Source organism: Nyctibius grandis, chromosome 33, assembly GCF_013368605.1.
Source record: "Nyctibius grandis isolate bNycGra1 chromosome 33, bNycGra1.pri, whole genome shotgun sequence".
NCBI classification, from domain to species: Eukaryota; Metazoa; Chordata; class Aves; order Nyctibiiformes; family Nyctibiidae; genus Nyctibius; species Nyctibius grandis.
Genome location: NC_090690.1, coordinates 4819118 through 4834262, shown reverse-complemented (window position 1 = coordinate 4834262; position 15145 = coordinate 4819118). Strand labels below are relative to the sequence as shown.

The window sequence follows — 15145 nt, the reverse complement described above, 5'->3', positions numbered from 1 at the left end:
GCCCGGCCCGGGGCAGCCGCGCTGCATGCCGGGAGTTGTAGTCCGCGCCGCCTCCCGCAGCCACCGCGTGGTGCGCGGGAACTACCGCTCCCAGGGTGCCTTGCGGCGGGGCCGGCTGCCGCCATTGCCCCGTCCCCCCCTCAGCGAAGGGCGTTCGCCCCTGCGCCGCGCTGTGGGGCGGGGGGTGGCGGCCGCGCTGCCGGGTGGCTCCGCCGGCGGGGCGTGGAGGGGGGGGCATCCTGGGGCGGCGGGGCCGGGCCGAGCCCTCCGGGCTGGCGGAGGCGGCGGGGGCGGTGCTCCCGGCGGCAGCCGGGACTTCCTGTGCCAGCCCATTTCCTGGTCGGATGGGGCTGGCGGGGGGCGGTGGGGTCGGTCGGTGACGGGCTCGGTGGCCGCCGGGCGCTCCGCCGAGGCAGCGATGCGGGCCCCGGGCCCTCCGTGCAGGCGGCCCCCGCCGTGACCCGCCGCGGTGGGGCTGCGGCAGGCCGGGCGGCCCTGGGCGCCGCTGCGGGGTGTATGGAGGCACCCCCCGCCCGCAGAGAGGTACCGGGCGGGGGGCCCTGGCAGTTAGGGCGGCCCTGAGGGGGCTGCTGTGGCTCAGGCCGCGGTGTGGGGTAACCGCCTTTCCCCTCCCGTTATCCTCCCGCTGTGGTTTTTGCAGGTGTGAATCCCCCGGAGGACAGCGCGCCTGCTCTGCTTGGCCCCACAAGGCGAGCGGCCCCGGGTCCTCCTCGCCGGCCCCGACCGGGCTGCAGGAGGAACACGGACGGGGTTTGGGACCTTAAAAATAGCATCGCCCCCATAACCAGGCAGCTGCTGCCGCCTGAGAAATGAAGAAGTTTTTCGACTCGCGTCGGGAGCAGGGTGGCTCTGGCCCTGGATCGGGCACCAGCGGCGGTGGAGGCGGCGGCGGTGGCCCGGGCAGCGGGTACATCGGCAGGGTGTTCAGCATCGGCCGGTACCAGGTGACGGTGGACGAGGTGCTGGCGGAAGGTAAGACCCCAGTGCCTTTTGCAGGGCGCTCTGCTTTTGCTTCTTTTCCCTCCCCGTTTCCCTCACAAAGCTGGAAAGGGAGGCTTTGGCCTTTCCCGTGCACTCCGCCTCCCCCTCTATCCCTGGCTCCCCTGATATTTCATTTCCCTTGACAGACTTGCAATCCAGTGGCATCTGCAAGCTGACATTTTTGGTCTTCCCATGTGTAAGCCCAGTGTGGGTTTGCTGGTTTTGGTTTGGGTTTAGTTTTTTTTTAAATGCTTTAGAAATTGAGGGGATTTCAGAAGTTAATTGTTTCCCACCTTTCCTAAACTGGCATTTTTTTAAAAAAAACCCTAAAATCATCAAATGTTTTGGTGCAGAACAAGGTGCTGTAAACAAAGTAGTGGTCTTCACTCTAACTTTCTTCAGCCGGTTGCCTTCTTTCCTACCTTAAGCAGAGAGGAATAACACACTGGAGTAAATTCCTTGTAGATATGTCACGCACATAGGTGGGCTGAGTAGAGCTAGCTGTGATCTAGGATGAGGGATTTCTGTTTGTGTGGGGTTTCTGCAGGGGAAGCAGTAATCCCAATTGCATTTTTTTTCCGAAATGAAACAATTAAAGAACTAAAAATGAACATTAGGGATTATGAAACTCTTTACGTGTACAGTCCTTGTAGTGCAGCAAGCTGCTGGTGGTATTTTTTAAATTGTAACCAGCATTGCTGCTTTAACTATTATTTTACATTTAATTTGTTTGGGTTATAAGGAACCTTATGAATGGCTCTGGCTGGTAACCTTAGCCTCGACCTTCAGAGAGATGTTGGCCTCCTTAGACCTGCTCCTGGGCCATCTCCTGTGCAGCATCCTTTGCAATTTCAGTCAAAACAGTGTTTTGTTTTGAACTTGTAATTGCGAAGGAGAGGGTAGCTGCTGTATGAGAGCTGAGTGGGAGGACCTGTGCTGGCTTTTACAGAAAGAACCCTAAAATGGAAAAGGGACTCTGCGTACGCTGTGTGCCTTCAGGTTTGTGAAAAGTCACCACAGTGTACAAGAAAATAGATCTGTGACCATCTTTCAGACATGGTTTCTGATATGTTCTGCTGCATGCTGAGCTGAGCACTGAAAACAGTCCTTCAACTAGTAACTATAGTGATTTTTTTTTTTTTTTTCCTGATAGGAAATTTGCAATATAGGTTTGCCTTGGCTGATATTTCCAAGGCCCTTTTGGCCCTGGGAGCTTAGGAACTGTATGAGCTAAACCTGAGAAGATGTCACAGTCTGTTGTTTTTTTTTTAAATGCAGGCTGGCCTCATCCTGGTAACATGGGAAAAAAGGGGCTTTTTTTGCTGATGAATAATCTGTTGGCAGGTTCTGCCCCGGTGCTGACGGCACCAGGAAGCGAGCCTGTGTGTCACTGGGTCCCTCCTGCTTGGCAGGCCTGAGCCACGGCCACCAAAGGTGCGAGGTGGGAGCACAGATTGCACAGGAGAGCTGCTTCCCCTCCGTACCTCGCTGTCCTGGAGGAACTGCTGCTTGTGAGGGCTTTTTACTGTCATTCCTGGTTTCTTGGCTGGCCTCTGGGATGGAGCATGGCCTGGTCGCCTACAACTATTAGATCTACGTGCACAGGCCAGGTGAGGTGCAGCAGGCCTGTAAAATGGGAGCATGTTATAAGGCAAAGGAAGTTCTTTTGGTGAAATGTGTGACACAGGTGTTTTTCCTCACAGTTAGACTGGTGCAGGCAATCCTTCTGCGTGGTGAGTGAAGTCTCCAAGGGGACAAGAGCAAGGTGGCTTGTAGGTTTGCAGATTGTCACCTTTTGATGGGAAGAGAGTGGTGAAAATGCCATTTCCTTTATAGGAAGGGTGGGTCATCTGAGGAGTCAGTGTGGGTCAGCAGTGCTGCAGCTCTGCATACTTCTGGCTTTTGGTGTAGCTGCGTGTGCTCCCCAAGTACTGGTAAACAGCATTTTTTCACTGACTCAGCTGGAGACCTGGGGAGCTCTCTGGCAACCTGGTCCCTGCACTTACTGACATCTGAATCCTCGGCTGGAAAACTTTTTTGTGTCTGTCATGAATTTTGGTGGTTCAGCAGTGTTGAAAAGGCAACTTGTGAAGTCTTGGCTATTTCTGCTAAAAGGAAAAGTCCCTTGGGAAGCACTTTGGAGGAGGAGGAGGAGGAGGAGTATCCTGTCTGGGAAAGAAATATCTCTCATCCCCGTTCCTTTAGAAGGGAGAGGAGAGGCCTGTGTTTTGGTGCAGCATGTGAAGCCTAGAAAATAAATGAGATGTAAAATTGGCTTAAAAGAAAGAGGCTCTGAAACGATGATGGATGCTGTGGGGGAGACTTCAGTTGCAAGCCAGAGGAACTGGTTGAACCAGAACTTTTGGAATTAAAATGTTGGGATTTACCTCTGTCAAAGCTGTGACTGGTCACCCTCAATTCTGCTGAGCAACCCTGCTGAAGATGACTGCTCCCTGGCCCAGGAGCCTGTGATGCAGGCGCTGTGAAGTGTGCCAGATGGCAGATGGCTCCGTGTGCTCGCAGGCTCTTGCGTAGATCCCCCAAAATATCTGCTGCGGTTAGGTATACCCCCCACCCCCTTAAAAATAGTTGTGTCTGGATACTTGCTTTCCTGGGTGGGGAGGAACATTCCTTCCTTTTGGAAGGAAGTAGATGGGAATAATATAGAAGGAACTTGAATGGTTGTTTGTCCGTGGTGTTATAATACTGGTGAATCAGTATTTTTTTTTTGTTACAAACAGTGTATTGCAATAGGTGATTCTTAGTTGAGTCTTTGTAGTCATCTTGCTGTAATCCATATATTAGCATGAATAATCTCTTGAAAAATTCCCCTTAAAGTTTGCATGAGGATTAACTGCTGTGGGAGGACAGCACTGCTGGCCTTGGCGTTCTGCAAGGCCGGGGTTAAAGTCGTAGATCTCCAGTATGGGCTGAAGGGGTTGTTGCTGACTTTAAGGTGACTGGTGTTTAGTAGAGCTGAGGTGAGTGCCCAGGAGGCATTTGAGTGTGTGGGTGAGTCAGGCTACTATCTTACTGTTTTGTTTATGAAAAGAAACCAAAACAGTGTGATCAAATTGGATGCTGCTTTTTGTTTCTGCCTGAGTGTAGGGTGGAAAAAAAAACCTCAACAACCCACCCAAAAACCCCACGCTGGAGCTATAAGGAGGATGGTGTCTCTGTGATGAGGACGAGAGCAGCAGAAACATTTAGAAGGATGTTGCTAGAAATCAGAAATTTGCTAAGGAGTTTGTGTGATGTGTGTGTGTAGCAGAGTACCACGAGCCACACGTACTCCTCTGAGCTATAACAAACACGACGGGGATTGCCTCAGTGTCCAGTTCTCAGGGGACCGTGTTTTGTGGTACTCTGTGTACCTGCAAGATTGTGAGAGTGCTGAATTGATCCAAGGTACGTAAGTGTTGATGGGGTGCGTGTTCAAGCTAGGATTTTGCTTGTCTACTTCTAGCAAAAGATACAGGCTGCGTTTCTTCAGGTCTATGAAAAGTCACTTTTTTAATTAATAGTATTTCTCTGAAGGTGCTACTTGTAGTCTTTTCCCCTTAAAATGTATAGGTTAGGGGAGTCAAGTTTAATAGTTATCAGATATTTCACTGAATTTTTTTCAGATAAGTGCCTGTGTGTGCTGCTAGCTAATGTGTATTTCAAAGCATTTAATGGTAGACATTAGAAAACAGTGCAAAATCGGCTTAAAGTTGCCAGCTGTATTTTTTTACTCCATTTTGAAAAAACAGACATCGTTAGAAGGTTTCATCGTGGTTTTCTTTAGCAGATCTGCAGGCCAACGTGTGCATGAAGAGCTTGGTAAGGCTATGAAAGCTCAACCTGTGCCCCGTGGGGAAGGTGGCCCCCTGAGCTGCCTCAGTGTGCGGTTGGGCTAATTGCAGAGGGCTTCTGCTGACCCCTCTCCTTGGCTTACATCCAGCGCTCCATTTCCCTGGAGTGTGCAGCACCGTAACCTGAAGTCACTCAAATTACATGTGAGCGTCTTCTGAAATAACCTCACTTTAAAACAAACCCCATCTGAGGTAAATGTTGCAGATTTACGTGATCCTCAACCCAATTCCAGTGTGGTTGGGTTCAAGACATCACTTTGAAGTGTATTTTGTCAGTTATTGCCTTCTAGCTTCTGCCAAGTGCCAGCTGCTAATCAGCTGACCAGTGACATTTGGATTAGGAATTAAACTATTTCTACTCTTGGAATGGGACATGTGATTTTTAATTTTTTTTTCCCCCATTGCTTTTCCTGTGTACCTTGTGAGGCAGGGCATGTACACTGCTGTGCACTGCTGGGTAGGATACTGGCTCCTCTGTTTTTTTGAGTACACAAGCCAGGCAAACTGGTGAAGAATCCCAAATGAGTTATTGGGTAAATGTCGAGGTATCCCAAGTGCTTTCGTGATTTTAGCAGCACAGATTTTGCTGGGGCAGAGCGTGCACCATGTCCCTAGATGTTATCAGGAAGAAAAGGAAGATATTAGTGGATTTAACTGTGTAAGAAGCTGTGTAGCCCAGAGACTTATGTTACCTAGCCTCACTTTGTGACATGTCAGAGAATGGGTCTGGGGTTGTACACAGGGCTGGCTACTTTCTTACGTAATATCTGTATTAGCTAAAAGCATATTTAATGGCAGTGTTAGACCAGTGCAGTCACGGCGGGACGAGTTTTCTGCAGTTGTCTTCCCAAGAAAGAACCTTCCATGTTAAAATAGTTTCTAATTCAAGTGGTCCTGCAACAGCATTATGAAGTTGTCAGTTACTTAGTATAAGAAAGCTTAGTTTTGGGATCCTGGCTGGGGAAAGTACGGGGTTTAAGTATCCAACTTGGGTCTTGTGGAAGTGTTCTAGTAGTTGTATATGAACAGGTTGCTGACCTCTAGTTGCGACACCGGCAATGACATTTTGGATCTAAGGAGAACATGTACTGCCACAGTGTTTTTATTGTGTCGTGGGCCTTCTCCCCTTTGTACAGGAGCTTGTTAGCAGTTGAACGGAGCAGGTGGTAAGTTATAAATGTGCCGAAGACAAGCTGGAATCCACTTTGGGTTTAGCACTTCCAAACTCACCCACCTGCATTAATCATGGCTAATAAGGGGTCAGAACTGACTAGGTTGCATTGAGACTGGAAGCTGCTTCCTTTGAAGGTGACTTTTTTTCAGTGAAAATAGTGATTTGGGCAGGCTGAGGCTGTGCCCGTTGGAACAGCAGCTTGCCAGCTGCAGGGCTTGCTGCTGCTCTTCTGGAAAGTCACAACCCATTTGCCTTCATTTGTACTAAGTAAGTGTTTACTCGTGTTTCACATGTGGAAGGAGACGGGAAGTCTCTCAGGAGAAACATGCCATAAGCAAACTCTGTTTACGAAGGAGTTCTCTTTTGATAAGGAGAGGTAACTGAATAAATAAGTTTCCCAGGGAAGGATGCCTTCTTTCTTGGATGGGGGAAGGTGCAGGCTGTCCTTGTGGCAATCAGATACTGGCTGCTGTACTTTGTTGAATGTAGGAGCAATACTGACAGTGGTTTACAAGCGCCAGGAAAAGATTTGGAAAGGCTGAAGTGAAACACAGTGGCAAGGTAATTCTCTCTCATTTGTGGCTTTTTATCATTATGGAAACTTTCCTTTTCTCCTTTTGTAGGAGGTCCAGGAATTGCTGCTAAATGAAATGAAGGTTATTGTTAGCTGCCCGAAGTAGAGTGAAAGCAGAGGAGAGCTGCTGCAGCTCCTCTAATGTGAGGAGCTCTTGCTACCCTCTTGCCAGAGTATCCGAGCCCTGGCACAGTCTGTGAAAATGTCCTTCCGTTCCTTTCAGGGCTGCTGGGAAATAATACACTGAGATATGCAGGTGAAGCAATGCAGAGTATGTGTGGCCAAGTCAGGCATTGATCTCTGGCCTTCCAGATTGAGTGCTTTAATTGCAGTCTGTGTTTTCTCTCAAAATGTTGCCTCTGTGTGTTTTAAATGGTCGTGCTCTTGGCTCACATGTGATTTGGGCATAAATTTAGGCTTGCTCTGTGGCAGCACCCATGCTGACATCAGGACCCTGGGCCATGTGTCACAGGATTGGATTAAAGACTTTTTTTGGAACAAGGTGCTCATAGCATCTGGTTTGCTTCATGGTTTTGCAGAAACAAATTATGTACCAGTGACGGGTGATCTCATAGATTAAAAATAAAAAGAGCCATCAGCAGCTGAGTTCCCCAAGCAGAGACTTTGTGTGCATGTACATCCACCACACAGCTGAGCTGGAAGCTAGCTGGTGCTGTGATGAGGACAGGTAGATCTGATATTCATTCATTCACTGGTTGGAACATGCTGGTTTTACTTCCAGTTTGGTGTTTGTAGGGCAGTGATAGGGAGGTGACCCCAAAATGTGACTGTGTGAACTTAAAAAAGCAATCTGGCATGCTGTTCTCAAGGCTGTGACAGTAAAAGATATGATATTCTGAAGCTATCTAAATGCACAGATGTTATTCAGATCAAGTTTTAGCTTGTACATCCTATACTTCTGTAAGCTAAATGATGCTTGCAAGGCTGACATGTGCTTTTGCTGCACAACTCTAATGGCAGCAGTAAACTAGTCTCGGAGCTTGCCTCTGAAAGAGATGCAGAGTGAGAGTGATGTGAAACTCAAACTTTCAAAGTGTTTTAAAATACTTAAAATGAACACAAATAATCAGTGCTAATGTGAGAGGAGCCCAGAATTGCAGACCTACTGCTTTATGTGTCTTCTCTGCACGACCTACCTGCTAAGTCAGTGATACTTTGGTTACCTGTCATGAGCCTCTGAAGGATTAATTGCTTCTGGCTTGTGAAGTGCTTCAGATATAAAGACCTTCTCTCCAGCATTTAGCTGCGGCTTCGGAGGAGTGAGCTGGATCGATAGGAAATCCCTGCCTTATGACTGCCGTGTGTTCACATGAAGATATTTGTGGCTGCTGTTGACCCTTGGGCTCTGGTCTAATAACTCTCTTCATGACCTTTGGCAAGAAGTATCTAATACCAGAGGATATGCAGATGATTGGTGGCATGAAAGATAGGGTGAAATTCTTAAAGAAAATATCCTTTTAAGTTAGGAGAAGGATCTGTGATAGCACGTGTGTGCATGCATATACCTGTGTGCTGACACAGCTGCCTTTTTTTTTTAGCCAGGTATTGTAGCAGCTCTTGTTAGGCAGGCGTAGGTGTGGTGTGCAGAGAGTAGATGAATAACAAGGAATAACCAGCCCCCTGGGATTCAGCACAAACAGGCAGGAGACGTTGGCTGGAGGGAAGAGGCAGTGCTGCTTCTCTCTGGGGAGAGAGTTGGGGTAAGGGCAGGATGAGCAAGGGTGGCTGGGATGGAAAGGTTCTGTCTTTGTAAGACCCCTGTTGCTTTGACGGGAGTTCTGCAAACGTCCTATTAGGCAGCTTACACACTTGAGAGCTACCTGCTAAACTCATGTGATGTCTTTGTGCCTTAGTTCCCCCTTGCAGTGCGGGTAGTGTGAGCAGGACGCTCGTAACCGTGTTGGGGAGCAGGTGATGTGGGCGCTGGCTGATGTGCGCTGAATATTCCCGGGGAATTTTAGCAAGCGCCGCTTGCAAAGTTGAGCGTGTTCTGACTGAAGCGCTTTGGTGGCTGCCTGTTCGTTACAGCCCTTGTACAAGTAGGTGAATTTAAGATGACACAAGAAGCCAGCCTCAGCTGTCAACTGGTAAGATCCTGCTGGTTCTGATGTTCTTTTTTTCTTATTGGTTACGTTTGTAAGGAAGTAAAAAAAAAAAATGCATCGCAGAGCACTGATGTGTGGGTTGTGGGGTGGCAAAGGGTGAAGGAGGGACAGCATGGCAGAGAGAAGGGGAAGGGGCAGTACGGACTTGGGTCAGACTGTCCTGGGGTGTCTTGAGTGCGTGTTTCTGGCAAGAAAAATTCTGCTGAAAGTCGGAGCCTTTCTTTTGGCCTTTACCCATTGCTTTTGAATTACAAGATGTACTTAAGGAATGTGAATATGAGTTTACCTTTCTGTTTCTGTGCCCGATTACCAGTTGTAGTTTGAACTGTTGTGCTGTCTCTGCTCTTCAGTGAACATAAAGACCCCCTTGTACCAGGTGTCGTACAACTTGCGGTTCTGTGCGTGGTCGTTCCCCTCTCCCTCTCTGCAAAGCAGACAGACAGATGGTGGAAGGAAGGCTTATCAAATTATTTTACAAATGAGAAACCGAAGCCTGTAAAGATGTGGCAATTTGATAAGGGCGATGTAGGAAAGCAGTGACAAAGCCTTGTGTTAAATGCAAATGTAACTCCTCGTCTGGTGTTTTAACCACAGTGTCATTAATATTCATGTCACCATAGTATCGAGGAACTTTTATCGTGGACTAGGGCCCTGTGTCACATCATGCAAGCCCAGAACAAAGACTGCCCGGCTCCTGGGAGCTGCCTGGCTGCCCTTGCCTGTGCCTGCCGAGGCTCAGCGTTTGTGTGCGGTACCAAAATGTGCTCGTGTGCTGCCCTTTAGGAGACGTGTTCAGAAAGATGCATGGCTGGGTGCAAGCAGCTGTAATCTTACAGCTGATCACGATGGGATAATTAACACACAGTATCTTCTAAAGATCTGATGTTATTCAGAGACCACAGGAAACACACAAACTCAGCCTTGCTCACACAGCGTTCGACAGAACATGTGACAGGATTAAACGTATTGTTTTTTTTTTTTTTTAAATGAAAATGATGCTATTTTTGGAGTGGGACAGATGGTGGTTTTCTACCTTTTGCCTTAAACTTAACAACATAAGAAGCACTTCTGTTGTACCTTTGAAGCTTTTTCTGCTATGAGCAGGCTAGAAATGTGTCTATTGGTATATTATATGTAAGTTGGGATTCTCAAGCAGTTATGTAAGTTCCTTTGAGCTGATGAATTAAATCCCTAATAATTATGAGGCTTGTGAGTAACAGTCACAAGACTGCAGGTTCTGGACCCCTGCAACCCTTCCGTGTTTCTGGACATCTGACAAATGACCAGGCAGGCATATGCCTATTCATATCTCTCTCCGTCCTCGCCTGTGTGTGTGTGGAAAAACTCAAAGCCATCCTTCATGTAGGGCTGATATCTTATTTTTTTTTAAATTTATTTTATATTTCCCTGTGCTGAATGATGGATGCTGTGTGCTCCTGACTCTACCTAGTGGTTTGAATTCTCTGAGAGCTGCCTGGTGGGATAGTAGATCCCTCTCTCCATGCTTGGCATGTACGGAGGAGTTGAAAAGTTCATTGCTGTCTTCAGGGTTCGATTAGCATACCCTCTTCTAGAGGAATATTATGTAGCCCTTAAGTTGCATTTTCCTGTTACTCAGTGAGATGGCACTTCTGTGGCTCAAGAGTATACCCGTAGTTACATGGGAGACCTGAAAAGGTTGAACTCTGGATTCCTGGGTTTAAGCAGAAGAAACTTGTTTGAAACAAACCTCCACACACTGTTGTGAAGCTCTTATAGTATTGTGTTAGCTGTAAGCTTGAGCTTTTCCTACAATGTGTGTATCAGGGTTTCTCGTGTGTTTTTCATGCTGCTTTGCTCAGTAGGGATGTCTGGGTGCTACCATAGTAATCAAAATTCCTAAATGTCGAACTTGTCTGTTGCCATGAGCTCTCTGGATCCTTGCATAATTGCTTCCCAAGTGGAGTTTGCTGTTACCATAGCACTTAAGGGCTCCAGTAAGCCCGCTCTGGCTGGCCCTTGCAAGCAACTCCAGTTAAAAACCAGTCCCAGCCCTGGCCAGCTTATTCTTACTTTCTCCTTCTTCCCTACCTCCAGCTACAACCTGCTCTCTGCTCAGCTAGTTTTATTTTTTCTCTCCTCTGCTGTCGACGTGATTCACCGCTTCCTTGCCTTGCCAGTGAAGCTTTTCAGCTGCGTGCAGTTGCTGCAGCTTCTTGCTGGCTTTGCAGTTCCAGTCATGTTCACTCAAAAACAGTCATGCTCTGCAGCATGTTTATGCCATTGCTAATTTCACTTGGAGATGAATGAGGCCTCAGATGCTTTTAGCAGCTGCTTGGAATAATAGCAGCTGAAATGTGCTTTTTAGGGGGCTGACTGATAACTAAACAAATGCTTTTTTTTTTAAGCTGTGAGTTATTCATGACCCATTAATTTTTTTTTGCAGTCTTACAGTGGAAGTTCAAGGACTAGAATTGTCACAATAGAGAGGGACTGAGTCTGCTTTGCCAAGTAATCTACTTGGAGGCAGTGTATCTTGCTGCATAGTAATAAAACACTACTCCATCAGCTTTGGGTTTCCGAGTCTGCCTGTCAGGGAAGAATCGAGTGGCTGCATAAGACTGTAAAGCGGAGCACATGCCTAGCAAACCTACCCACGTGAACGTCTAAACGTGCTTCCTACTGTGAAGGCCAGTACAGTTCCACAGCCTTTAGTGAGCTGCTCTTTGTTTTGAAATTGCTGTTACAAATACTGTGAGACTTTAATGCTCCTAAATGAAGGTGTCCAGGCTGTGTTCTGACTGTGTTCTTGGAGGGTGGGTGGTGTGCCAAGCTATTGCTGCCCTTGGACTAGAGCTTTTGGAAAGGGGATGCAGAGTTAATGCATAGGATGAATTTTGCCCACTGATTATTTCAGGCTTCTGATATGTTGTTGTGTGGCAGAGATTAATTTACTTTCCCCCTCCCCCCCTTTTTTTCTCCCCTCCTTGCTCTGCTGCCTTGTGATTTACAGCTTCCTTTTCTGACTTTCTCAATGGAACTGGCTGGGAGTTGAAGGGGTATCGTCTGGGAGAGAGGAGTGACTCTTAAAGATCTGTAATGAGACAGGGTCCTGAAAAATGCAAAGAAATGAAGCTAAACAGCTTTAAATCAGACCTATCAAAATAAACCCCAGAGAAGTGAGGAAAAGGCAGTTAAGCTTTCTCAGGTCATCGATGCAGTGAAAATGCCTGTGAGTGTGTAAATATTTTGTGGCTGTTCGCAGTTGTGAGTGTCACAGCTAATAAACTAAATGTTCACCCAAAAAACCCACAACAATCCCATGCCAACTAGTCTTGCTCTCCGAAAATTAGGAGACACAAAGACTCTGCTTCTGTTCTGGACTGAGTGACGTTTCTGGTTGTATTATTTTGCACAATTCAGGCACTCGTGGCCGACTGCCACGCTAACATTAACTATGACGTCCTGCCGATTTAAAAAGTGCCTGGAAGAGGGTGGAGCCTGTAAATCTAAATCTGTCTTGTCATGGCCTAGATATTGCAGCGATGACACTAAGCGAGGGCCCTATAATTATGTTGGTAATATTGGATAATCACATTAGGATTCTCAGCTATGGTAAATCTGTGTAGGGTTAACTATGTCCCTGCTTTACTCTTGCTGAGAATCTGACCCACGAGCTCTACGTGAGCTTGAGCCTTTGTTTTACCTGGGGAGGAGTCCTTTGCTCTGTTAGATAGGCTGGATGTTCTGTTAAAGTTTGCCTGGTGGTATTTAAAGACTAGAGCTTAAGCAGTGCTACAGCTGGAGCTGTGAGAGCTGCTGCTTTCTTGAGCTGGTAGTGAGAGGAGTTTCTAAAAAGCGGGGCTTCACCTGCACACCTTGGGCTTTTTTTTTTTTGCAATGTTGGATGCAGATCTGTGCCTTGATGGTGTTTGTGGTCTAATGGATGTGCATGACTGGAGATATCTTTGTAGCTGTTTGGGTTTTTTCCTTTTTTTCTTTCCCCTGCTTCCCACTAAATCAGTTGTGCAGCAGTTGCGTTGTGTACCCGGCACAAAACTGACGCAGGTGCTGGGCTTTCCGTGCCCAGCGAACTCGCTCAGCATGAAGCTGCCTAACTGGTTGTTGCTGGCCAGCAGTGGAGGCTCCTTTTCTTTTAAGCCAATAGAACGTGCAAACTGTATTGCTCGTATGTGCAAATTTACTTTGTGGAGACCGAATTCTTTCCAGCTCAGCTGTGAGCTGCATGGAGAATTTCTTGCTACTTAAAATGGTTATCATTGGTGGAAGGCCTCTTCTTCTGGACAACTAGCAATAGGACAAGAGGACACAGCCTCAAGCTTCGCCAGGGGAGGGTCAGGTTGGACATTAGGAAGCATTTCTTGTCAGCAAGGGTCATTAGCCATTGGAAGGGGCTGCCCAGGGAGGTGGTGGAGTCACCATCTCTGGAGGGGTTTAAGAAAAGCCTGGACATGGCACTTAGTGCCCTGGTCTAGTTGCCATGGTGGTGTCAGGGCAATGGTTGGACTCGATGATCCCAGAGGGCTCTTCCAACCTGGTTGATTCTGTGATTCTGTGAAGAGTTCAGAGCCTCGTGCCTGAACCTTCTCACCCCTGGAGCTGTAGGGCCGCGTGTGTAATCCTCTCTGCCACAGGCTGTCCGTGCGAAACAGAGGATTGAATGTGAGTTTATGACCTGCTCTGCTCAGAACTGGTGTTGATACGAATATGAACCAGGTGAACTCAGAATCTACCATGAATTCCCAACACTGCTTTCCTCTGGTGGTAGGGCCAAACCTGGGAAGCCCCGGCCTTTCCTAGGAGGAAGGGAGTTGTGTACAGTCCTGGCATGCTCTGCAAGGAGGGAAGTGGGTTGGTCGTTTTATGGGGCTGCTGCCCAGCAAAGTTCGAATATTCTTCGAGAGTTTGTCCTGTGGCAGGAGGATGCTGTCCTTGGGTAGCTTGATGCACACACAACCTGTATCCATGTTCCTCATATAGTTTCTTTAGTTAAAGTAGCACTAAAGTGTTTATAAAGTGAGAAGCTGCACAGTTTAACTCGGAGCTCTCTCGACTTCTTACAGTTGTGTCACTTACAATCTTCTTTTGAGTCTGGTCACTATTACATTCTTGACCTTGTTGCAGATATACCTGCTTAGCTAATTTTCCATCTACTTAGTATCTCATCTGGGGGGATGCAGCTTTCAGCTGGTTCTCCTGATATTTGTGCCTGTTTCAGGTTTCCTGTCTTGAAGTACTAGGTGTCCTTTATGCTTTATCTAGGTGCTATCTACTTTCCCCACAGTTCTGAAGCTCTGATTCGCTCCTGCAGCCACTTAAAATGGTCAGAACATGGATGAAATTTGAGTGATTGTGACCATTGCTACTTACGCAGACGAAGCTCTTTAAGCTAGAGTTAGTGGTTTGCTTTTTTTTTCTTGCCCTCAAGATAACTCGTAAATATTCAGACTGTTTAATTGGCGGTTGATATTTCAAGATCTGATTTGATAAGTTTCCCAGAGCAGTTCTATCTCCACTCCAGTATGAAGCCTTTTAGAGTGCTGTTTAAGGGCAATGGAAGCAGCTCAAAGAGACAGACTAACCTACAACTGAAAGGTCACTAAACCAACCAGAATCTACGCTGATATTTGTTTTAATGGTGTTTAACTCCCTGGACAGGTGAATATGGTGAGGGAAGATACAGAGAGCTGTATCTTTCCCCTTGGAAATGAGCATGGGGAGCTTCCCAGGGACTGCTCCCGTGCGTGAAAGGAAGCGTGGTATTTTTAGACGTGGTATATTTAAGACAGTTTTCTGCTGTCTTCTTTGCTTCATAGCTCTTAGGCCTGTGTGGACTATAAGGACTTGTATCTTTGTGTTTTAGAGCCCTCGAGCTGAAGGAGAACCCCTGCAGTACTGTGCAGAGACAGAATCACAGAATCAATGAGGTTGGAAGAGCCCTCAGGGATCATCGAGTCCAACCGTTGCCCTGACACCACCATGTCCACTAGACCAGGGCACTAAGTGCCATGTCCAGTCTTGTCTTAAACCCCTCCAGAGATGGTGACTCCACCACCTCCCTGGGCAGCGCCTTCCAAAGTCTAATAACCCTTTCTGAGAAGAAATGCTTCCTAATGTCCAACCTGACCCTCCCCTGGCAAAGCTTGAGGCTGTGTCCTCTTGTCCTATCGCTGGTTGCCTGGGAGAAGAGGCTGACTCCCACTTCACTACAACCTCCCTTCAGGTAGTTGTAGACTGCACTAAGGGCACCTCTGAGCCTCCTCTTCTCCAGGCTAAACACCCCCAGCTCCCTCAGCCGTTCCTCGGAGGTCAGACCCTCCAGACCCTTCCCCAGCTTGGTCGCCCTCCTCTGGACTCGCTCCAACCCTACTTTCTATCCTGCAGAGACCTGTGGTTTGTATTCCTGATACGTGGA

The 15145-nt window shown here is 47.5% G+C and overlaps 1 protein-coding gene across 10 annotated transcripts in view; it reads left to right on the top strand.

The window, feature by feature from the left end:
* The first annotated feature begins 363 nt into the window (after positions 1–363).
* The window catches only part of AAK1 (AP2 associated kinase 1), an 87592-nt gene continuing 72810 nt past the window's right edge, over positions 364–15145 (top strand). For all 10 annotated transcript variants that reach the window (XM_068421314.1, XM_068421313.1, XM_068421312.1 and 7 more), the window contains exons 1-2: positions 364–543; positions 662–993. In XM_068421314.1, the coding sequence (XP_068277415.1) occupies positions 831–993 (163 nt within the window). In that variant the 5' untranslated portion in view covers positions 364–543; positions 662–830. The remainder of the gene's footprint in view (positions 544–661; positions 994–15145) is intronic.